Source organism: Lactuca virosa, chromosome 1 (genome assembly GCF_052849685.1).
Source record: "Lactuca virosa cultivar CGN04683 chromosome 1, Lactuca_virosa_CGN04683_v6, whole genome shotgun sequence".
Classification (NCBI taxonomy): Eukaryota; Viridiplantae; Streptophyta; class Magnoliopsida; order Asterales; family Asteraceae; genus Lactuca; species Lactuca virosa.
In genome coordinates this window covers 179,764,074-179,788,944 of record NC_136426.1, presented here as the reverse complement: position 1 = coordinate 179,788,944, position 24,871 = coordinate 179,764,074, and the positions used below count along the sequence as shown (strand labels likewise).

The following is a 24,871-nucleotide window of genomic DNA, read 5'->3' as shown; positions in this document are numbered from 1 at the left end:
CTTTTCAGTCATGCATGTCAAATGTATGATTTAAACACTAACTAGGTCAAAATAAGGGCATTAAGATCAAGGTTCAAGCTTGGAGTCCAAAACCACACCAAAACTCAGATCAAAGGACTCACATACAGACGATGTCTCAATGATCCATAAAGTTTCCAACTTTATGGATCTCATGCATGTTAAACCAACCAACCATGCAAAGAAAGGTTCCAAAGCTTAGACCTAGCATTCTTAAGGCAAAAAGATATGATCTTTATGACTTACAAATTCTCAAAAGCTCAGCAAATCCAAAAGGTAAAAGCTAGATTGCCAAATAGAAGCACCACAAGAGCCTTCTTCCACTTCAAGGGACCAAAAACTCCAAGTAAGCTCTCCAAAATCACCAACAATGGTCCAAGGTCTCAAGGAGGTTGGAATTAGGGTTTTTAGGGGCTACGGAGTGAGAGAAGCTGAGGATGGGTGTTCCTAGCCCTCTCATTCCATTAAATATTCTAAAATTAGGGTTTTGGGTCATCAGACCTGGCTCACGTTGTGAGACCTTATGTCTCACGTCGTGAGGTTCATGGATGCGGGTCAAATGGTCAATGGGCATTCTCACATCGTGAACACTATGGCTCACGTCGTGAGTCTCCCCCAAAATGCATAAATTCAAGAATTTAAGTACCTCCAAGGTTCGGATACTACACCATCATGTGGTCATGATCAAATGAAACATGCATTATCTGTGTGCACCATGACGTGGTAAATGTCTGGCCACAACATGTTAGCCACCAGAGTGCAAACCCTAATTTTATGTTTTTTGTGCCTTATTTAAGGGATGTGATGGTTACGGTTTTCACATCCTCGGCCTCCATCACCTCCCTTTCAACCTACAAGAAACCCTAACCTCCATTGTTGACCTAGTGAGCTTTTGTGGTGATTTTAGTCCCTTGAAGAAGAAGAAGTAGAAGAATATGTTCTTGGTGTAATGTTCCAGCAAGCAAACCTCCCCCTCGTCATCTTGTGTTGTTTCTGGACTCTTATAAGTAATCAAGCTCCTACCTTTATGTGTCAAAATTGCTAGATCTAGGTTTTTATCCACTTTCTTCCTTGTTTGGGGTGGTTTGAGTGTATCGACTCCAAAAAGTTGGCAACTTTTTAGGTCCTTGAGGTTCCTTTGTGGTCTCTTGTACCAGATCTAGAGACAAATTGAGATTTAGGTTTCATGCATGGGATCTTGATCTTATTTTCACCCATTTTACCTAGCTTGAGCTCAATACATGCATTGGGCATGCATGTCTATAAAGCCATGCTTTTTATGAAGTATTGAGAGTAAGAAATCCCAATAGAAAGTATGAATGAGTTGGTTGAAGGATTAAGGGAATATTACATTAAGTTGATTAGAGCGGCTTCCACAACGTGACAAGTTGGCCACCACGTCATGGCGACGGATTGTCTTTGTGACTGTTTTGTCCTAATATTGCCACGACATGGCCAAATGGTGTCCACGACGTGGGGGCCAGCTGGGGCTAACTTTGACCATTGACTTTTGTCCATGGTTGATTTTTTGTCAACCTAAGGGTTTTAAGGTGTAGACTAAGTGGGTACTTCCAAACTGCATTTAGATGTCCCATAGTATCTGGATTCACTATTTGAGAAATTGTGTGTCGAGCTACTATCTGCAAGGTGAGTCTTATCACTATATTACCTATGTCATAGTAGGGTTCATGGTAGACTAGCGGAGTCTTATTTGCTTATTGATGTTATGTGTATTTTATTGAGTTGTTGATAACTCTAGGACTGACGATAGTCCATAGGGTTGTTGTTAACCCATAGGGATGTTGCGAGCCCACCGGACTGTTGATAGTCCTTAGGACTGATGATATTCTCAAGGTTGCTGATAACCCATAGTTGTTTATTTTGTTTTGATGTATGTGATAGTTTGGGGAACTCACTAAACTTTGTGTTTATTGTTGTGGATTTAAGTGTGCTTTTAGGTACTTTAAATGATCGTGGAAAGAAGAAGGCTTGATTGTACACTCCCATCGATAGGTCTTGTGATTTCATATTATTATGATACTCTAATATTTGGGATGACTGTATTTGATACTCGTATTTTTTATGACTTGGTTTTTATGAAAACAATGGTTTACCTAAAATAAAAAAGAAAATTTTGGTTGTGAAAAAGGTATGTTAAAACAATGCAACTTTAATATGCAATAAAACATACATTTTAGGTTTCTTAAAAACCCTCGTAGATCTTTGATTGATTGATGAGAGCTAATAGTCCAACGTAGAACTCCTCTTTCTTAGTCGCACCTAAAGCACTTAGATCAGCAATATTCGATAACAACCCAACCAATGAACACAATGAACTAATGCTCCAAAATCTAAAATCTGGTGAAACTATGTCGCTACATCATGGACAATAGGCAACAACAACGTAGGAACTGGGATTTTGGTGGTTTCGGGAATTAGGAGGTAGGACCGAATTTTCTCTAGGATTTTAATATTTCTCATCTTAATAATTCTTCCATATGCCTCTATATTTATAGGGAAGGATATAAAACCCTAAAATATATTTATCTAGTCAACTAATAATTATCCATATAAATAGTAATTATGTGACTGTTTACTTATCCTCTTTTATCCTCCAAACTATGTAACACCCGGATCCCGAGGTACTTTATATTTTACAATTTTTGGGATTTTGTGGTTTGCCATGGGTTGGTGGAGCCACCACCATGTAGCAAGTCAAGATTTGATCACGTGTTTCTTTTAAGCCGCCATGGCGTGGCAATTATGGCCATGAAATGGTAGCTGGCAAATGGAAAACCATATTTTCTGAGTTTTTCTCTAAATTTAAAGGAATGAGGAGGCTAGGGTTTACTCACCCTCAGCCTCCACTAGCTTCCTTGAGATCTAAGAAACCATAATTTCCTTCCTCCTTTATTTAAGCCCTTTTTGGTGTTACTTGAAGTCCTTGAAGGAAGAAAGAAGAAGGAGTGAGTTATGATTCAGCAAGCAAGTCCTCATCCTTTGTTTTAGCACTCTTCTGGACATTTGTAAGTGTTAATGACTCGATTTTCATCATGATAAGTTGCTAGATCTTGAGTTGTGTCCCTTAATTTGCATGTTCTTCTTGGTTGAAGTGGTGATATCTCATAAAGTTTGCAACTTTATGAATCTCTAGAACATTTGACATGATTGTTGGTTTGGATCCGAAGTTTGGTTGAGTTTTAAGTCGTACATGAGATTTCTATGGAAAAAACCTTATTTTGCCTTATTATGGCTTCAAGACATGCATTGGACATTCATGTCTGTAAAGCACCAACTTTTATGATGGTTTTAGTATTAAATGATGGTTTTAGTATTAAAAACCCTTTTGGAGTAAATAAGCTAAAGGCTTTTGGATTAAGTGCTTAATGGATGTAGTTATGTCTCATTTAGCCTTTTTGGAACCTAGGGGTTGAGGTTTTGACCTTTTGGCTAGTCTTAACAAGTAAAGTTGGAAACTTTATCCTTCTAGATCTTATTTTGGACCAGACCTGAGCTTTAGAGCTCTTGGGATCGAAAGAAGACAGCTTAACCCTTAAGTTGTTGAAACCCAATACCCACGGCATGGAATAAGGTCTCCATGGAGTGGCGATTAGGAAAATCATGAATGTATGGATATTTGATGGCCACGACATGGCGGTTGACTAAAGTCAATGTTAACAGTTGACTTTGACCATGGACTTTTGAATTGAGTTGACTTTTGGTCAAACTTCTAGTTTTTGGAAAAAAAAGCTAAGTGCTTATCTGGTATATATATATGTGATGGGTAGCATCGGTATTTCTAGCAGTGAGAGCAGTAGTAGTTGAGCATTGATTAATAGGTGAGTCTTCTCATTGTATATATGGGTCAAAGGCACCAATGCTGGCCCATGATATTATGTTATGTAGGATGCTAGCTGTCATTGTGATTCTTTCCTGTTTGTAGGAATGAGTTAAAATAAACCCTAGGGTTGTGCCCATGATTGTATGATTGGATTGAAAGAAACCCTAGGGCTAGGCCAATTATTGTATGTTGTGTTGGAATATACCCCAGGGCTGGGCCCATTGATTTGTATGGTTTGTGGTACTTTGGTGAAACTTACTAAGCTTTGTTCTTACAGTTTATGTTTTTGGTTTCATGTACTTCTGGTACGAAAGGGAAGGGTCCGGTGTGATGGCAAAGCATCCCCCTCATGTTTCCACACTTATGTTTATTGCACTCTGATGATTGGATATTTTGTATTGTGGTTAATTTTGAGATATCTGATGTATGGAATTAATGTTATTTACAATGAAAAATTTTATCACTATTTTTGTGTCGTTACAAATTAATTAACAAATCAAGTCCCTCTAAATTTCCCACATCATTTATTGCTTATTTATGTCCTTGTGTATAACCCAAAAGGACCCTACTATTAATAGTAATATTACCAATTCTTGTAGTTATGTTGTAACAATGGGCACCATTCTCCATTACAAACAGGCCATGCCCATTAATCCATAGGCCCATGAAACGTGTCAACCAATCACAATCTGCCATGAAGTAGCTTCTGAAACTTTCATTATTGATATGCATTTCATGAGCATCAGCAATACACATGATGTAGCTTCATGATCCATAATGACTCATCTGTTCCTTTGTTTGGTGATCTATTCCCTTCCCAGATGATATGTTCCTTTGTTACGTGCTCCATGAACTCCAAGTGCTCCATTGAATTCCAAGTGCTCCATTAAACTCAAATGCTCCATGGTAATGCTCCAAATGCTCACATCATTTAACACGGGGCATCATTTTTCGGATTTGGAATCCACCCCAAACCCTAGTTTCAGAATTTGTGAGAAAGTACGAAGGTTTATATCTTCTAAGCTCAAAATTGGAATCCTAGCTTCAAACTTTTTCTTTCTTTACAATCAAACCTAGATCTTCCTTTGGAGCTCAAAATAGGCAACCATGGAGTGTCTTTCCTTCTCCATCTCGATCCATTGTTTCAAATTGGGAGAACCACTGTACTAGTTAGATGTTTACCTAAATGTCATATTGGCCTTCTAAGTATCCATTTCTAAAAAAGAACACCATTTGGATTGTCAAATTGATTGGGGTTTCATAAATAAGACTATTGCCATCAATTTACCGTGTCTTATCAAGCAGGTCCTAAATACTTTCAAATCTGACCCTCTGGTTTGACAGGTTTGATAGTTTTAGTCCTTCAAACTCAAATCTTTCCTAGATGTCATTATTAACATTAAAGCTTTTCAATTCTAACTTAAACCACTAATATAAGTTTATTTAACAAAATGATTCTGAAAATAGCTAAGGATCAATCAAATATATGTTTTAGGTATTTAGCAAAAGTAACCCCTCTATCTCAAATATTCATTTAAACATCACAATTGATTTTTTTTAAACACTTACATCACTTTAAGTTTTCTCCTAAAAATTGATTAATTTATTTCCACATTTTGGTTTACTTATTTCAATTAGATATAATTATTAAATTATATTCTCAAATTTTATTTATTTATTTATTTTCAAAAAAAAGTTATTTCTCACTAAAAAGGGCAAAAACTTCTAGTCCCATTTTGAGGATGTTACAATTCTCATGGAAATTGTATTCTCATTTCACACATCCAAACATACTAATATCATCAGATCATGGTTCCTTCTTCAACATGCAACATGTGTGTGCTATGATTCTACCTTGCTAATTACATCAATAAACACACATGGCTGACCATTGACTATATTAAGTGTTGAGTAGTAGCTTCTGATATATCCTAGTACCGATTGTCAATTATTTCTAATTAAGTCATGCTCTATATATAGAGTTTGATATATCCTAGTCCTGACTGTCAATGATTGCCAATCGGGTCCCTCTTTATATATAGATCTTGATAGTTGAAAAAAAACTATGTAGTTTTAGGTTCAAATTCAAATATCTAGCTCTACATAGATATCCTTATGTAATTGTAAACCTCATTACAAAATCATTGTCAAGAAAGTTGGGAGTAGTGCTTCTTGTTGGTTTTACACAAAACTGATGCTAGGAAGTAGTTGTTTGTGTATTTGTTAGAATGGTGAAAGAATGAATCAAAATTGATTTAAATACAATCTCAAATTCTTATGGTTTTCAAAATGTCCATATTGTGCTAATACCAGTGTTATCTACGACGAATAACGGACAATAGTAACAAGCTACATGTACACTACGTAGCAATGACGATGAAATAGTGTCTATTATTTCGTATATCTCAATAGAATATTGGAAGCTGAGAAACATATATACATATTATAGAAGCTGAGAAATATAAAATTGAAGTGATGTTTCTAATAGGTAAAAGGTTTGTAGTATGCTAACCACATATGTAGACATCTACAATAGAAGATGTAAACCAAACGTTTGCACTCTGCAAGAAGAATATATTTTGTTTTTTTAAAAGTGTACATATTGCTAAAATAAACTGATTTTTTTAACTTAAAAGACTTTCTTTCTCAATTTTTTTCAATAGTTATCTATAATTTATATAAAAAACTAAATTGCAAATTAAAAACACTATTCATGCATAAATATAATCAATCAATTGATTCAAACTGTTTTCAAAAAATTTTAAAAAAAATCTATTTATAGGAAAATTCATGAAACCATCTATGAGAAATCATCATTAAAATGAGTTAACTACAAAAAAAAACTATATACATGAAACTATCTATGTGAAAAATCAAACAGATGGTTTAGAAGTAAAAAACACAAAATTAGGATCCATCATTATAATCCTTAAACGTATAAGAATTAAATCGGTTGAACCAGATTATTTGTTATTGTCTGTTCATTCATTATGCTACTAAAAATTGTTGATTACAAAAGAGGTATCGAATCGGTTGAATAAGATTATGTTGTGCTTTATTAACAAAGTTAATAGCAACAAGCAATTTCAAGTGACATTAATATCATAAGAATTTTGTATTTTCTAAACTTAATTTACATTAATATTTATATTAAATAATATAGCTTTATGAAATTTATCTATTCATTAACATATTTTTACATTTTAAATATTTGTCTGCAGAAGCTTTAGAAAAATGGCACCGGAGGCTTGAAGTTTTTAAAGAACAAATTGATTTTGATTTAAGTATATTGGTTTAATCTAATTTTTTATTCGAGAGAGTTTAGTAATATCATATGATATTTTGGATTTTTGATAAATTTTACCATATTAAATTAGTTTAACCCTAATTAAATATAGATGTGAATTTTATAGTTATATATATATATATATATATATATATATATATATATAGTTTTAAAATTTGTAAGGACATAAAATAATATTTGAAGCTTGTAAGAATACGAGTGAAGTTATGTCATTTTTATTTTACCAAGAAAATGGCTACATACTTGAAAATAGGTGAGTCCATGTATGCTCCAAAAAGAAGCCATGCATACCTTTTTAGGCATGCAGTCTTCTAAAAAACAAATAGTCTGTGAAAGGAAACATATGCACGCTATATATATATATATATATATATATATATATATATATATAGGGTTGTAAACGAACCGAACGAACACGAACGGGGGCTTGTTAATGTTCTTTCGTTTATGTTAGCCGAACAAATGAACGAACACGAACGGATAAACAAACTAGTTTTCTTGTTCATGTTCGTTCGTTTAACAAATTACATTGTTCATGTTCGTTCGTTTATGTTAGTGAACAAGTTAAACGAACGAATATAAACGAACAAATATAAAAAAACATAATTGAACATATATGAACATAAATGAACATATAATCTAGAATGTAATCAAACATGATTAAGCATATATAAACATAAAATGAACTTATATGAACGAACATAAACGAACAACATAAACGAACGTTCACGAATAGAATTGAACGAACGAGACCATTGTTCATGTTCGTTCGTTTAACTAAACGAACGAGAATTTATGTTCGTGTTCTCTCATTTATTAAATAAATGAACATAAACGGACTTCCTGTCGAACGGTTCATGAATACTTTATTGAACGTTCTGTTCGTTTACAGCTATATATATATATATATATATATATATATATATATATATATATATATATATATATATATACACACACACACACGCGCGCGCAATGCAGGAACAATAGGTCATGAAGCTCTTGAAAAAAGCAAAATTGATGGCCGATTGACAATCAATTTTATAGATTGATGGTCGAATGATGGCTAATTCAAAAATTGAGTATTAATTTTAGGGTATATAGCATAAAAAACATTTCGTTTACACCAAAATTTTAATTTGACACCGTGTTTTTTTTGTCTCAAATTTGACACTGTGTTTTCCAATTTGTTACAATTCTGACCAATTGACCGGTTAACCAGGTTACATGCTGACGTGGCATTATGACGTGTCAGTTTTGATGATGTGGCATGCTGACATAATATGCTGACGTGTCAATATTGAATTTTTTTTCCACAAAAAATACTAAGTTTTCATTTTTTTCGATTTTGACACTAAGTTTAATTTATTCTTTCAATTTTGACACTATGTTTTTTTTTACATTCAAAAAATACTAAGGTGTCAAAATACATATTTATACATAAAATTATGGTTTGAATGTAAAAAAAACATAGTGTCAAAATTGAAAGAAAAAATTAAACTTAGTGTCAAAATCGAAAAAAAAGTGAAAACTTAGTGTTTTTTGTGAAAAAAAATTCAATTTTGACACGTCAGCATATCATGTCAGCATGCCACATCATCAAAACTAACATGTCATCATGCCACGTCAGCATGTAACCTGGTTAACCGGTCAAGTGGTCAGAGTTGTAACAAATTGGAAAACACAGTGTCAAATTTGAGACAAAAAAAACACGGTGTCAAATTAAAATTTTGGTGTAAACGGAGTGTTTTTTATGCTATTTACCCTTAATTTCATTGATTAATGAAGTTTGATTGTCAGTTTCAGATATTAGCGTCGATTACCGGTCAATTTCACAAACAGAGCATGGAATGATGGCCGATTTCACAAATTGATGGTCAAATTTATATATAGATGATCAATATCAAAAATTGAAGGTAATTGAGGGATGATTGCAAAACTGATGGCCAATTTCAAAAATTCAACATGGATTGATGGTTAATAGAAGATCAATTTCATAAAATAGGGGTGAATTGAAGGCTGGTTGCAAAATTGATAATAAGTGAGACCGCTATGTTATACAAGGTAATAGCTTCATAGCACCGCTTTGCTACGTAGCGTTATGGTCGTTGCTATGACAGCTATCGACAACACTACCTCATACGCAATGCATATGAACTTATGAAGTGAGTTAAGAGGAGGTTTCTAATGATGGTTATGCCAAGTGCTTAAGAATGAAACAAAAATACAAAATAAAAAAATGCTACAAATGAATCATATGAAACAAAGAGGCGAAGATGCAGCTTTTTAAGGAATAGATTTACCATTTCCATATTTAGTTGTTTTTGTTTTATATTTTGAATGACAATAAATGTTCATTTTATACACTTACCATGAATTACGAGTCGAGAATGTATTCGAGAATGTAAGTTCTTGGATGAAAAGACTGCGGGAAATGTATGAAACCATCTGCGTTGGGTATATTCGTTTGTCTAAAAAGGCAGTTGCAAATGTAGAAGGGCGTAAAGAGTCGTTTTGATCATAATAATGTGGTTAAAATATGAAAGCGGAAAAGTTTAGTGTTGATAAGGACGATGGGTTTTAATAAACGTATATAATATAGGGGAAAATACAAAACTAGCCATTTTTCCTAATTACTTATCAAAAAATAGCCAAAAAAACTCACTTAGCCAAAAATAGCCCACAAAAGAGTAGTCAACATTCGGTTGACTACGGTCAACAGGGGATGACTACGGTCAACGCCCGTTGACTACTTTTTTCCCCTAATGGGCTACTGTTTCAAGGGGCCGTTTACTTTTTCGTGGCCCATTAACCTAAAGTATATAATGAACAAAAAATTAGATTATGTCATTTTCTTATTGTTTTCTTTTGTTAGGCTACGTTTTTCTCTCAATGGAGCATCCAAAGAACAATCAGGTTTGTCTACTTTTCTTAAAAATTTTACCGTGTTTGTGATTAGGAGTAGGTTTTGTTTATGGGGATAAATTTTTTTTTGCAAAAAATTGAAAAAAAAATATAAAACCGTAGGTTTCATATGAAACCTACGGTGTACAAGTGCCCAATGCACTGTTTGTGAAGTTTCGACTTGTACACCGTAGGTTTCATATGTAACCGTACGGAAATTATTTTCTTTCGTTTTTTTTTAAATGGTATCAATAGAATAGGAATTGGATGTATTTTGTTGTGGTATAATTTTTTTATAAAAAAAAAAAAAAAAAAAGGAAACTGAGGTTTCACAAAAAAACCGTTTTTTTTTATTAAAAAAAATTTAATAGCCAATAAACATTTGTATCCCCTTGTATGTAACTTATGATTTTTTTTGGAAAAAAAAAATTTGTAGGTTTCCTAAAATGTATGGTTTTATATATATTTTTTTATTTTCAATTTTCTTAAAAAAAAATTTGTTTAAACGTATTTGTAACGATTGTATCCACTTGTATGTATCTTATGATTCAATGTTTTGCATGTTGTTAAAAATGATGTTATTTTCTATGTCTCAATTATAGCATACAATAACAATGTAGTATCTATTTGAAGAAGTTTTTATGTGTATAATGTGTAGATACTTTGTATTATACTGTATTGATAAAATAACATTGTGTTTTGGTAGTTTCGGGTTTGTTATAAAATATGTTATTGTCACACCATTTTTAAAGTACAATACTATTTTTTGTATACAAGTAGTATAGAAAAGACAAAATTTTGTGTAAAATAATTTACTTTGGTATTTTATAGAAAGTAAATAGATTATATGAAATGTTTAACTGTTTTATTGTGTGATACTCCAACACTGTTTTTTTTTTATAAAACCTTATTTAACTTTATTTTTTATTTATTTTGTAGCTTCCTAACAAAAAGATGACATGCAATATATATGTGAAAGCTTCATGTCACACGTTGCATGAAGTTTTGAGTCAGTTGAATGGGCCGGTTCGAGAGATATTTTCAAGGACTAGCTTTGGTTACCTCTTGGATCTACCGGCTCAGTCCGGAGACGGACTACTTATTCATGGCCTACTACTTCACATGTTGCGTCCTACTCCTGAAAGTGATGCAGCTGAACGTCTACATTTCATGTTTTCTAGACGTTCTTTATCATTTGGGCCGGAAGAGTTTTGTATTGTCTCGGGACTTTACATGGGCCATTTTCCTACTTCAAGGATCGAATTTTCAACCATGTATAATCACGGATACGGTGATAATACATTTCGGTCCAGAGTCTTCATGTATCGCACGGACACTACGTTACTTGTAGAAGATTTAGAGCTACTTATCTTGAACCGACGGTTCAATGAGATATCGGCTGACGATGCTGTCCGTGCGATTTTGCTATATATCCTCAATCAAGGTTTTTTGGGAAAAGAACCGAAAGACAAAGTCACGAAGGAATTTCTGTGGGTGGTGGAGAACCTGGATGAATGGAACAGGTATTTATCAATTTAATATTATAAAAAAATACTATTTTTTATATGTTTAACTAATAGTTTTGCATGTAATATAGGTTCTCGTGGGGGAGTTACCTATGGAGTAAAACATACCCTAGATTGTCGGGTATGTTTAAGAAATTTGAGGATCATATGTCCAAACATCCCACAAAAACCTTGTATGTATACACTATCCAGTTTTGTTATTCCGTTGAAGGTAAAAATATAATTTTAAATTTTTTGGTTTTTATTTTTTCATAATCCCTGTTAGTTATTGCTAACTCTTATATATTAATGTATATTTATTACAAGATATGGATATGGGAGATGTTCCCACTAGCTCGGGGGAATGCTGCGTTACGACGAAACAATTTATATCCTCGTATGTTGCGGTGGTTTCACCTTAGGAGGTTAACATGGGAGAAAGTTTGCGATCTTTTCGATGTTGACCAGGACGAGGCACATCAACCGAAAAGAAAGATGATTGCCTCAGATGTCGAGTCATCTACTCCACATTACTTGACATATATTTCTAGTCTGAATCCTGAATCGCCAGAAGTCCCTTCTTCTGTACGCTACAACTTTAGAAAAGATGTAAGTAAAATACTAAAAGTAGTATCTAGTATATTAAAATTTTTCAACTATTATTGATATATAAAAAATTTATGTAGGGAGCATCTTCATCTGATTCATCCTGTAGAAACAGCCGATCTACCCAGTCCACCGGAGAAACTCATACGGTGGGAATTAATAGGAGAACAGCCCGAGAAATAATGGCAAGACTTCAAAGCTTGGAGGAAGAAATCCGAGGAATAAAATGTAAAGAGGGATTTGAAAAACGGGATGACAATAATGAATTTTTTGACGCAGCGTTTGGGGTAAAATATTTCATTTTATAAATTTACTATTAATTCTTAACGAAGGTTTCGAGGTAAAATAATTATTTATTAAATTATTTTTTGTTTAACTGTAGGGGAATGAAGATGTGGGAGGTAGTCATCGGATGACAAGCCCGGTGAACGAACAATTCGGTAGTCCACCGAATTCAAATCGAGTAAACGAGGATGATGATGTTGGTCGTAGAAAACAAAAAAAACCCGTGAAGGAGGTTATAATTTTATTTTTTTGTATATTAATTTTTATATTTTTTCAGAGTATATTAAATAAATTAATATGTATTTTGTAGAAGAAGAAAAAGAAGATTGTTGCCAGCAACATCGTGGATGCGGAAAATCATATACACGTGCCTCCTGTTGCAAAACCAGGTCGTCCGGTTAGGGTATTGAAACCTTCTCAATATCTTAGCTCTCCATATGTTTCTGTAAGTTTCTTTAAAATTATATTTACTATAAAAAAATTTTAACTATATGGATACTTATTGACTACGTGTATACTGTAGGTTCAAAATGCTCCCCGATATCGTCCGGGTGGGGTAATACGCAATGAACCACCACCCCCCGTTTCTTTTAGCGATCCCCCGACACTTTTATTGGAGTCGTATGTCATTCCTGGATGTGCCGCCCCTTCATTATACATGGGAAACAAACCGGATGTTTATTTGAAACATCGGTTGTACAATGAAAGAATCGAAGCAAGGTTTTGGGATCTCCTTTTTTATTCAATTGACTTGGGATATTTAGATGAAGCGGTATGAAGACATTTGTTTATATTTAAAATTTAAATAATTGATAAGGTCCGTATGTTTAAATTAGATTTAAATACAACATGTTGACTTATGGGGAAAGCTTTCGAATGAGCGGAGACCGAACGATGCTCGATGGACAATCATGTCATCTTCATTTTTTGCTGCATTTGAGACGTTCGAGTAGCTAGGAAGTGCATTGGGACATTCGTTTGACCCATTAGATGGATGTAAATCTTGGTTAGAAGTTGACCGTGTAAGTAAACAAATATTATTGATTAATCACTTAAATTTTGATATTACACTAATGAAACGTTGTAACTAATTCCAACGGTTGTGTGGTAAAACAGGTTTATTTTCCAATTTGTATAAACCCACATCATTGGGTACTTGGGGAGTTATGGATGGACATGCTGTCGTTGAATTTGTACGACAGCTTGCGCTCTTTTCGCGCTGTCACCATGATTAATTTTGTGCGGTTTGAAGATCTTGTAGACCGCATTCTTGTTGACATTGATTATTGGAATCACATGGGTTTGCCTTTTCAGAAAGCATCCATTACTGTTACGGATGTTACGGACGTGCCCCAACAGGAAGGGATGTTTGGAGAGTGCGGTGTCTTTATGCTGATGTTCATGGAGCAGCTTGTTTCTGGACGGGCGATTGGTATATCGACGGCACCTGTTTTTGCGGCTACTAACTTTCGCAATAGGATGGACATGGTATACTATGGATCAGTTGCAAAGGCGATTTTGTAGTTAGTTTGATTAGTAATTTTTTAGTAACAAATTTTGTTTAATGTTTCATGTCGAAAGATAAAGTTGTATTTTGGTTTATGTTATCAAAATGTCCCGTTATTATGAAACATAAAGAAAGTATCATATCGAGAGAAAATTACATATTATATAGATTAATCATAATAAACAAGCAAATATAATACAATACATATTACATACATAAACTCATAAATAATGCATAAACTTACTAGTTGATTAATCAAGAATTATCAAATTCAAACATTTTGAAAATCATTTGGAAATTTTTCTTTTTCTTGAATCACCCAGTCGTATTTTTTTTTGTATGTTTATGAGAATCTTTTCCATCTTAACCTCTTCTTTGTTGGCGTAGTCTGTTGCATCTTGTACCCAAACCCGTGCAGTTTTAATGTCGCGTCTTTGTCTTGGATCGACCTCATTTTAGACCAGATATCGGCTTGTAACTTATCCAATCGTTTCCTATCTTCTTCAATGCCTTTAATCTCGTTCTTGATCTCTTCTTCTTTTATTAATAGTTGTGATCGCTTCTCTTGTGGCATCAACCACCATTTTTCTTGAGAGGTGGACATCAGTTTATGTGATTGAGGTTTATAGAATACATATAAGTCTCTATATATAATTGACAATTTAACCACTTTTTTATAGGTGTTGACTACTGTAAAATAGCTTATGACTACTATATTATGTGTTGTCACATCCTACCAAAACATTATTGTACTTTGACTACTGTCTTATAGGATTTGACTACTGTCTACTAGCCATTGACTACTATGTTATGTTTAGTCTTATCGAACAGTGAATATTCGACACATGATTGTTATTTGACTACTTTTTTATAGGTTTTGACTACTGTCTAATAGCATTTGATTATTAGTTGATTTGATTGACTACTTTTTTATAGGTTATGACTACTATCTTCTAGCCGTTGACTGTTATCTTGTGTTATATTTAATGTGGATTTGTTATCAATTCAGAAATGAAAGAAACAATAACAAAAAAAATTGAAGTGTGAAAATGACAGAAAGATTAGAGGAGATGAAAAGGATCTTGGCAAAATTTAATTGGCCATCAACGTCCAACAATAAGCCTCCTTTGGGGACAAGTTCCCATAACGTGTCAACCAATCCCCCTCCCAACGTTGATCCTCCTATAGTAGGAGAGAAGATGGATGAGGAAGTGAAAAAATTGTTGTTACAAAGAGAAGCTGAAGTGGATAAGGCTTTTAAAGATTATCGTCTCCAAAGAGACCTTCTAGACATCTATTGTGATGACATTGATCGTAAAAAGAATTGGATTATAAGTACCAGGCAAGAAATCCAATCTACCGAGAGTTCGATCCGTTCCAGTGAAGAAAATTTGCGAAAGCTTAAGAGTGAATTAGCACTTCGTGAGTACTATTTGGAGAAAAAAAAAGGAAGTCATTGCTATGAAAAAAGAGTATCCGTATGAGTTTCCGATGTGGGAAGAAGATGAGTAGTATTTTAATAATGTTCTTGCTTGTTGTAGTAATATAAAGGTAGTATATGTCCAAGTATGTCTTTCATTTTTAAATTTAAGGTAGTATATCTGCAACTATGTTTTTTTATTAGTGGTTGGTTAGGAGCTGCAAAATATGTAATAGTTCCTGGTTTACTTATGTTTAGTAATCTAATAATGTTAATGTCAACTTTGTTTTATCAAATACTCAACGAAATGATTATGTCTTCTATTTTTGACTTTTTTATTTGTAAACAACATGTGTTGTATAGTCGAATGAATTAAGAATAAATATATATTACAACATGTATAGTACACAAGCAATATAGAAAGTTAAGACAACAAATTCTCATACATGGAAACACAAACCATTACAATTAAAAACATACATTAGTTTACTTATGTTTAGTAATCTAATTATGTTAATGTCAACTTTGTTTTATTAATTACTCAACGAAATGGTTATCTCTGCTATTTTTGACTTTTTTATTTGTAAACAACATGTGTTGTATAGTCGAATGAATTAAGAATAAATATATATTACAACATGTATAGTACACAAGCAATATAGAAAATTAAGACAAGAAATTCTCATACATGGAAACACAAACCATTACAATTAAAAACATACATTACTACATCTTACGTACTTCTACTACTTAGTGGTACATACAGCCTGCATAATCGAGATTTAGACTACAACTTATACACAACAACACCAAAAAAGAAAATCCAACTACAAAGTAACGCTATCTTCAAGTGTAGTACTTTGCTTTGAAGCTTCTTCTTTGATCGAGCTAAGTTAGCGACTATCAACGAATTATTGTCTTTCGCTTCATCCAGCCAACAAATAAACCCAGACTGTGGTGGCTGATAAATAAATATCAAAAACATTATGTGTATTCTCTAAATATTCAATCATAAATAACAATATATATATATATATATATATATATATATATATATATAATTAAGTGATAACGCAAATACCTCTTTAGGACAAGCGTAAAATAGCCGTCCAGGGTTGTTTGAAGTCCTTGATGTCCTTATAATACCTTGAGCCCCACAAGTGCAATTTGCCATTTTGATTGGTTACTGAGATGGAATTTTTATTAGTGTGGCCAGGTAAATATCTTCATTTATATAGTGCCATTAACCTACATATTCGGACACATGATTGTAGCTTGACTACTGTCTTATAGGTTTGGACTATTACCTTTTAGCATTTGACTACTATTTTACATGTTGTCTTATCGAACAGTGAATTTCGGACACAGGATTGTAGGTTGACTACTGTGTTGTACGTATTGACTACTATCCACTTGCAGTTGACTACTGGTTTATGTGTTGTCTAATCTAACTGTTAATTTCTGACACAGGATTGTAGCTTGACTACTGTGTTATAGGTATTGACTATTGTCTACCACCATTTGACTACTACTTTAGTTTTCGAATACTGCTTCGATTCTATAAAAAGGTTTTGAAATAATTTAAATCATCGTTATTGATATATTTTACAAAGGTTCCTGTTCACCGCCCTAACGTTAAACATGAGTCTCTCATACAATGACTATGAAGACAGCTTTACCAACTTGCCTGTTTACCTCCACAACATTCAGCGTGCAAATCCCCACAGTTACACATACATCAAAATCGATGTTATGGATCGGTTCGAACTATGTTTTGTTGCTATTCGATGTGTGGTAATGTAGTATCGATTTGTTTATTATTTTGCTAAACCATTTTAGATTAGTCTAAAAACTAATAATTATGTTATATAAAATTTGAAATAGATCAACGCATTTATAGGATGCATGCTTCCGGTCATCTTCATAAGCAGTGTCCGTATCAGAGGAGAGTATCTTAATACAATGTTCGTAGCAATTGCTATTGATGGAAACAACAATACTACGCCAATAGCATTTGGTGTCGGGGTGGCATATAGTGTTAACTCCTGCACTTGGTTCCTTATGAGGTTGAAGGATGCTATCGGAGCGGGTACGGAAGTTGTGCTCATAACCAACATGGGCGATACCATTGCTTCTTGCATTGGTCAAGTATTCCCTGATGCTTACCATGGTTATTCGTCTAACATTGTTTTGAATTATTGTTGATTAAGAATTGGTCAAAGCAAAAAATTTAGACTACTTGTTCTTCCGTGTATGCAAAGCATATACCACGCAAGACTTTAAACAAACATTTTCTAAGTTAAGTCATGGTGCACAGGAAGTTCTTCACAACATCGGACATATGAAATGGGCACGGGCCTATTTCCCTAATATACGTTGGAATGTACTAAACATTAATATTCCAGAATTCCTAATGGTGTTATCGGTTAGTCAACGCAATGTACCGATAATAACGCTAATTGATGCGATTGTGCAGTACATCCAACAAACATTTGCAGAACGTTGTGTCATGGGAGGTAATATAGGAACTTTTTATAAATCAGTTAAATGCCGGTAATTTATTATCCTTTGATTTTTCAGGAATGTTGAGCACCGTATTCACACCTTACGCAGAGATGGTCCTTCAAAGGAGGATGCAAAAGTCTCGGCAATGGAAAGCAACGAAAATCCCACCTGAGATCCTGTCTATGCTACCTTCGGATATTTTCCAAGTTTTTGATTTCAAACGTACATGTGTTGTGGATCTGAATCGACACACATGTTCTTGTGGGAAATGGCGCAGTCTTGGTATAGCATGTGGTCATGCTCTTGCTGCAGCACGTTATACAAACAACACGGAATTAGCCGATATGGTTCAAATATATTATCGGGGTGATGTATTTCGAACTACATACCAGACTAGGAATGTGAATGTTGTTCCCCCTCCATCTGAATGGGAAATACCAGAGCCATTGCTGGTCGTTTTAATCCCTATGTAATAGGTTGTCATATGTTCGTTTAATAAATATAATTTCCATTGTAGATAACGCTACCTTCTAATCCGTATGTAATATCAGAGGCATTGATGGTCGCTTTAATCCCTATATAAAATCAACTCCTTCACATTATTAGACTACGGTTTCATAGTCTTTGACTACTGTTTGGCACACTGCATAATGTATAGTCTTTTCCAACAGTAGATTTTTCGCTTCAAACATTATTTCCGTGCAACGTTTCTGACCGAATTCTATTTGAAATGAAATCCCTTTATATAGCCTCGACCAAATTCATTGAAACATACCAATTCTCATAATGAGTGGATTTAATGAGATATACAAACAAAGCTTTTCCAACCTACCGATACTCTTTCATAATCTTCAAAGAACAAATCGTAACTCTTTCACAATCATTAAGAAATACATGAGAGACAGGTTTCAATTTTGTTTTGTCGCATTAGGATGCGTGGTAACTCCTCCTCTATATTATGTTATTATTTATTTCAAGTTCACATTTGTGTAATGTTGCCATCGTTTCTTACAAATTACTACCTTTCTCACATCCATGATACCAACACTATTTGTTGCTCATGTACCCCTTATTGGGACCAACATAACAACAATGTATCTTGCTCATGCTTTGGACGGTAATCATGAACCCCTGATCATAGCATTCGCTTTGGGAAGTGATGACTGTGAAGAGGCTTGGACTTGGTTCATGAGAAGGTTGAAAGAATGCTTAGGTGACACTACTGAAGTTGGTTTCATAAGCCATATGTCTGACTCGATAGACTACGCCATTATGCAAGTATACCCAGATTCCTATCATGGGTATTGTTGTAAAAATATAGCCGATAAAGTTCGGGCTTCCACAGGAAGTATCGTTGTCGAACAGTTGTTCTGGAAGACATGCAAAACTTATAGCTTGTCTGAATTTTACGTTTGTTTAAACAATTTAAAAAATGAGGTTAATAGGTATGATCTTGACTGGCTTGACAATATCCCAATGGCAAAATGGGCTCGAGCCTTTTTTCCTAAAGTCTGTTTCAATGTTAAATACATTAGCATTCCGATTGGATTGAGTTGGCTTAGATCAAACACGTACGAGTTACCAATAACGACAATCATTGAGCTGGTCCATCAGTCAATACAAATGGTGTACGCACAACTAGCTGAATTTGGAGGTAATAAAGAATTGTTTTCTTTCTTTTCCGTTACTCTATCCTCTTTTTAATTTTAAGTAAATTAATTACACAGGTGGAATGCATGGTCAACTTACCCCTTATGCACAACACGTGTTTGAATGGAGAATGAACCAATCTAATGGTTATGAGGTTACACATATTGGTAGTGACAAATTTGAAGTGCGTTGTAATTTAACCATACAAACGGTACAAGTTGAACGTGGTATTTGTACTTGTGGCAAATGGCAAAAATGCGGCATACCCTGTGAACATGGTATAGCATCATTAAGCAGGCTTACAGTTGAAGAGAAACAGCAATTGGTTAATTATAGGTTGACTTCTGCAGTGTATCGACATGCATTCCAAGTGGAGACGATTAATCCTATTCCCATTCTTCTGCATTGGGAAATACCAACTGAGAAGATGGTCGTCGTACCACCATTTGCACGTTACTAATTACTTAGACTAATTTTATTAGTAGTTATGTTTACCAGTAATATTATGTTTATTTGTAATTCTAATTTCCTTTCAGAATTATGTTATGTTTATTAGTAATTCTAAGTTCAAATGATTTTTATGTTAAGTGTATTTGACTACTACTTTACGTTTTTATCAGTAATGTTATGTTTTTTTCTGACACACGATTGTAGTTTGACTACTGTGTTATAGCTTTTGACTACTGTCTAGTCGCATTTGACTAATACTTTACCTGTTGTCTTATCCAATAGTGATTTTTGCTCTCAAACTATTAATATGCAACTAACATAGAACTTATACGTGATACACTACAACATTCTAAAATTGAAAATGAATTCATCTGACTTCGGTGTTTGGCATTGCGAAGACGAAGACTGCTATGTTTGTTCCGATACAAACCCAATTCCTGAAGGCCCATATTTCCCACTCCCAGATTACATGCCTGACGACATTTTCCATGCCATGAAGGCTGCTGAAGAAGCCAACGAAAAGGACTCTGAAATTAGTCGCAAACTCAACCAACGTACAAACGACATAGCAGATCAAGTAATTGAAAAAGAAAAATGGATTGCTGAAACTACAAAAAATATCAAGGAAGCTGAGAAGTGGATTCGAAATGCAAATACAGAGTTTCAAAAGCTTCAAGCAAAACGGGATTGTCTATTAGATGTTGTTAGAATTAGAGGGGATTTTATCGACCGTGAACAAAACTTGTATCCCAAACAGTTTCCTAATCTGTGGAAACCAATTTAACTATGTAATAGGTGGTGAGACGTTCCTTTAACAATGTTATGTTTAATTCTAATTGTAATTTCCTTTACTTTTATGTTATGTTCAATTTTGTTGATTACAAACATAATGTATTTCAAACTTATTACAAACACATTGTCAACTATATTACAAACATAATATATTGAAATATATATTACAAACTCAACAGCAAATATATTACATAGACAAAGACAAATATATTACAAACTCAACAGCAAATATATTACATAGACAAGGACAAATATTTTGCAAGCATCATTATTTAAAGGGAATAAAAATTACATCGGCAATAAAACAACCATCAAAGGGTCTGGGATTTCCCATTCAGCTGGTAGGGGAACTGCGTGAACGGTTTGTGTCTGGTAGATGAGCTGATATACATCGGCATGGTAATATACTTGAACCAAATTAACAATGTCATGCATGTCTGAATCACGTGCTGCTATGATGGCATGACCACATGATATACCGAGACTGCTCCATTTTCCACATGAACAAGTATAAGCTTTAAGGTCAACAACACAAGTTGTTTTAAAATCAAACACTTCATACACATATGTTGACATGGGAGAGGATATCTGTTGGGGGATATGTGTTGCTTGCCAACGAACAAACTTTTGCATCCTTCTTTGAACCAGCATTTCAACATACGGTGTTAATACACCAGTCAAACTCCCTGAAAATTAAATACGGTTACAAAAGGTTGTTGTACAACCTATTTAATTCTTTTATATTTCATCCAAAAATATACCTGCAATTATACTTCGTTCAACAAAAGTATTTTGCATGTACTCACGAATTCCCTCGATAAGCGCTATTATCGGTACATTACAATGATTGCACGATACTACTGAAAAGTATTGAGGAACTTCCATGTTGAGTACATTCGAACAGATGTTAGGGAAATAGGCTCTTGCCCATTTCGGATGACCGATATTCGTAAGCACTTCACGAGCATCAATGCTTAATCTAGAAAAATTTTGTGCAAAAGTTGACAACGTGTAGGATTTTAATGTTATCCAGAACAAAGTTTCCAATGATCTCCCAGAGCCTACTCTTGTGCGTAAATAGTTTTGCACGCTGTTACAAGTGTAACCACGATAAGAATCACTAAAAACATTATCTACGCAAGAGCTAACGCCATCGTACATATTGGATATGAACGCTATTTCCCTACCCTCTCCGAGACATTCTTTTAAAGTCATCAGGAACCAGGTAGAATTTACCACATTATTTTCAACCGCCATACCAAACGCTATAGGGAAAGTCAGATTGTTCCCATCTTTAGCAACAGCTACAAACATTGTTTTTAGGTAGTCCCCTCTAAGAGGGACGGTACCTATGTAGAGGACAGGCAAGAAACAATGCACGAATGCATGGACCTGTAATTTTTAATAGTGCAAACCAATTACTTTAATGTACAAACATTATCAAATGTAAAGACACAAAACGGATTTGGAAAAGAATTATACCACTCATCCAATAGCCACAAAACAAGATTGGAAACGATCCATCAAATCCGTTTTGATGTGAGTGTGAGTATGCGGGTTGGTTCGCCTTAGGTTATGAAGGTAAACAGGCAAGTTGTTGAAGCTTTCTTCATGGTCAGTGTCGGAGAAACTCATTTCGAAACAATAGTAAGAGACAATTAGCAATTACTTAGTATGCGTAAGGTTGTGTGGGTTAGGGGCTTTGCACATGCGGACACATAAATAAGTAGGAGCTGCAAAGGCAAGGTCAATAATGTATTGTCTTTTCGAACAGTATATTTGTCGTTTCAAACAGTATCTCCATGTAAGGTATCTGACAATCGGACTACTCTTTGACATTATATGACTACGGTTTCATAGACTTTGACTACTACTTTGTAGCCTACATAATGTATTGTCTTTTCGAACAGTATATTTGTCGTTTCAAACAGTATCTCCATGTAAGGAATCTGACAATCGGACTACTCTTTGACATTATATGATTACGGTTTCATAGACTTTGACTACTACTTTCTAGTCTGCATAATGTATTGTCTTTTCGAACAGTATATTTGTCGTTTCAAACAGTATCTACGTGTAAGGTATCTGACAATCGGACTACTCTTTGACATTCTATGACTACGGTTTCATAGAGTTTGACTACTACTTTGTAGCCTGTATAATGTATTGTCTTTTCGAACAGTATATTTGTCGTTTCAAACAGTATCTCCGTGTAAGGTATCTGACAATCGGACTACTCTTTGACATTATTTGACTACGGTTTCATAATGTAGTTTCAAACAGTACTTATGGGAATCCACCTAATTGTATGTTATTCTTTTTTCTTATTTAAGTACTCCTATAAAATTATAACAAACTAACAAAAAACTTAAAAAAATGGCCTCCAATCAACCAACTTCTTCCAACGCAATTGCTCCGTCCAATACTCCACATCCATGGACAATAAGAGAAGTAATGGTGGTAACACGTTGTTGGATGAACATTTATGATGATGTAACCATGGTTAACCCTGATTGCTTAGAAGGTGATGAATGGACCCGCATAACAGCCATGTTTAACCTCTCGTTGGGAGAAGGAAAACACTGAATACAAGAAGATATTTTTGGTAAGTGGATGGATTTAAAAGAAAAAATCACATGGTTTAATCGATGGTATCATCATCTTAAAAACAGGTATCGTTATCCAAACAACGACGAAGATCTTTTAGAAATGGTTAAAGATCATTACATTTTGGAGCACGAGGGAAGTGACTTCGAGTATGAGGATGCATGGATCCTACTTAAAAATAACAAATGTTTCATGTAGAAGGCTCTTTTATGTGAAATGTCTTGTGTAATGTTTCGTAAGGGTGTATCTCGATTTCTATAATGTTTTATGTTTGTGTTTTATTTTTCATGGAATAAAGGAGTTAATAAGTGGAGTACTAGATTTAATTAATAATCTCAGAAGTGCTTTTTAATACAAGCAATACAAATTACAAATACGGGAATTCATTGCTTTCCTACATTAATCTAAGGACAATTCAAATCAAATGTACTATTGAAATCAAAAGTAGGATACACGCTTTCGTTCTGTGACCTGCTCCCGGATGCAAACTCATCAGTCATTATGCCCTTTTGTGTAGATTTTTTCCTCCCCCCAGATCCGCTCCCTGATCCCCTACCCGTACAATCGTTCCTAGTGTGTCCAAATTGACCGCATGTAGAACATTCTTGTCGTATGGGACGCTCACCTTGCGACGGAATACGTCCAGTGTTTCTTGGCCTACCCGGCTGACGTCTCTCCATTATGGGTGGCTTCACGGTCATCACATCATCGGGGATCTCCCACTCAGATGGACTTGGTAAGGGGTTCACAGACTCCTCGTAAGTTTTCCTTAATGTTTCTGTAAAGTAAGCTTTTAAAGCGAATTCCGAACAATCTTCGTAACGGTTCATTGTCAGCACTTTTATAACATGGCCACAAGGTAAGCCATCTATTTGCCACCGCCTACATGTATAGGTTCTTTGTTGGAAATCAACAATGACACTTTTGTGGTTAGAGCTTTTCACTTCAAATCTGCTATTTGAGATAGGGTACACCATCCAATTATTACAAGCATTCTTATTTGCTTGTATAATCGTTTCAGCCCATTGGGTGAGTGTTGTTTTAGTTTTAGCTAAAAAAATAGACATATTTTTTCATAAAAGTATTACTACACGAGTTAAGAAAATACTCAATCAACAATGTATATAAAATATTAGTACCTGCAACATTACGTTTCTAAAAACTGCATTGTTGCATTGTTGCACGAAAATACTCAATCAACATCAATATTGGCATCTTTCTTGCAAATCGTGACATTGAATTTATCGACCCCGCACTATTTGATGTCATAAGAAAATACTGATTCCCAGGAAAATGTGCCCTGGCCCATCTTTCTGGATTGATGTTTTGTAAGTATTCCCATACACGAATATTTACATTTTTTATTTTTTTCATCCCATTATCGAATTTTTTAATGGTATAGGCTTTGCATGTCTCCCAAAATAATGCGTGCATTGTATCGCTACTTCCAAATTTTGCTGAAATGTTGAAATAC

The 24,871-nt window shown here is 34.3% G+C and overlaps 3 protein-coding genes across 3 annotated transcripts; 2 read left to right on the top strand and 1 right to left on the bottom strand.

Moving 5' to 3' along the window:
• Nucleotides 1–17,034: 17,034 nt before the first annotated feature.
• LOC145124690 (uncharacterized) lies at nt 17,035–18,481 on the top strand. Its single transcript, XM_079060123.1, has 5 exons — nt 17,035–17,187; nt 17,278–17,541; nt 17,711–17,909; nt 17,974–18,350; nt 18,416–18,481. Exons 1-5 carry the CDS (start codon nt 17,035–17,037, stop codon nt 18,479–18,481), a joined length of 1,059 nt encoding a protein of 352 aa, XP_078916249.1.
• A 509-nt stretch (nt 18,482–18,990) lies between these two features.
• On the top strand, nt 18,991–20,008 carry LOC145124681 (uncharacterized). The gene is made up of 2 exons (XM_079060113.1): nt 18,991–19,552; nt 19,626–20,008. Exons 1-2 carry the CDS (start codon nt 18,991–18,993, stop codon nt 20,006–20,008), a joined length of 945 nt encoding a protein of 314 aa, XP_078916239.1.
• Nucleotides 20,009–21,078: 1,070 nt separating this feature from the next.
• On the bottom strand, nt 21,079–22,104 carry LOC145124677 (uncharacterized). Its single transcript, XM_079060101.1, has 2 exons — nt 21,552–22,104; nt 21,079–21,476 (listed from the first exon to the last, which is right to left on the bottom strand). Exons 1-2 carry the CDS (start codon nt 22,102–22,104, stop codon nt 21,079–21,081), a joined length of 951 nt encoding a protein of 316 aa, XP_078916227.1.
• Nucleotides 22,105–24,871: the final 2,767 nt, after the last annotated feature.

What these genes read in the sequence shown, in the direction of transcription:
- LOC145124690 (XM_079060123.1), top strand. Translation starts at nt 17,035, where the DNA reads ATGAGTCTCTCATACAATGACTATGAAGACAGCTTTACCAACTTGCCT. An exon ending in TTGTTGCTATTCGATGTGTG is followed by an intron (nt 17,188 to 17,277) that starts GTAATGTAGTAT and finishes AATTTGAAATAG; the next exon opens with ATCAACGCATTTATAGGATG. An exon ending in AAATACCAGAGCCATTGCTG is followed by an intron (nt 18,351 to 18,415) that starts GTCGTTTTAATC and finishes TTTCCATTGTAG; the next exon opens with ATAACGCTACCTTCTAATCC.
- LOC145124681 (XM_079060113.1), top strand. Translation starts at nt 18,991, where the DNA reads ATGTATCTTGCTCATGCTTTGGACGGTAATCATGAACCCCTGATCATA. An exon ending in ACAACTAGCTGAATTTGGAG is followed by an intron (nt 19,553 to 19,625) that starts GTAATAAAGAAT and finishes TTAATTACACAG; the next exon opens with GTGGAATGCATGGTCAACTT.
- LOC145124677 (XM_079060101.1), bottom strand. Translation starts at nt 22,104, where the DNA reads ATGTTTGTAGCTGTTGCTAAAGATGGGAACAATCTGACTTTCCCTATA. An exon ending in TGAACGAAGTATAATTGCAG is followed by an intron (nt 21,477 to 21,551) that starts GTATATTTTTGG and finishes TTTAATTTTCAG; the next exon opens with GGAGTTTGACTGGTGTATTA.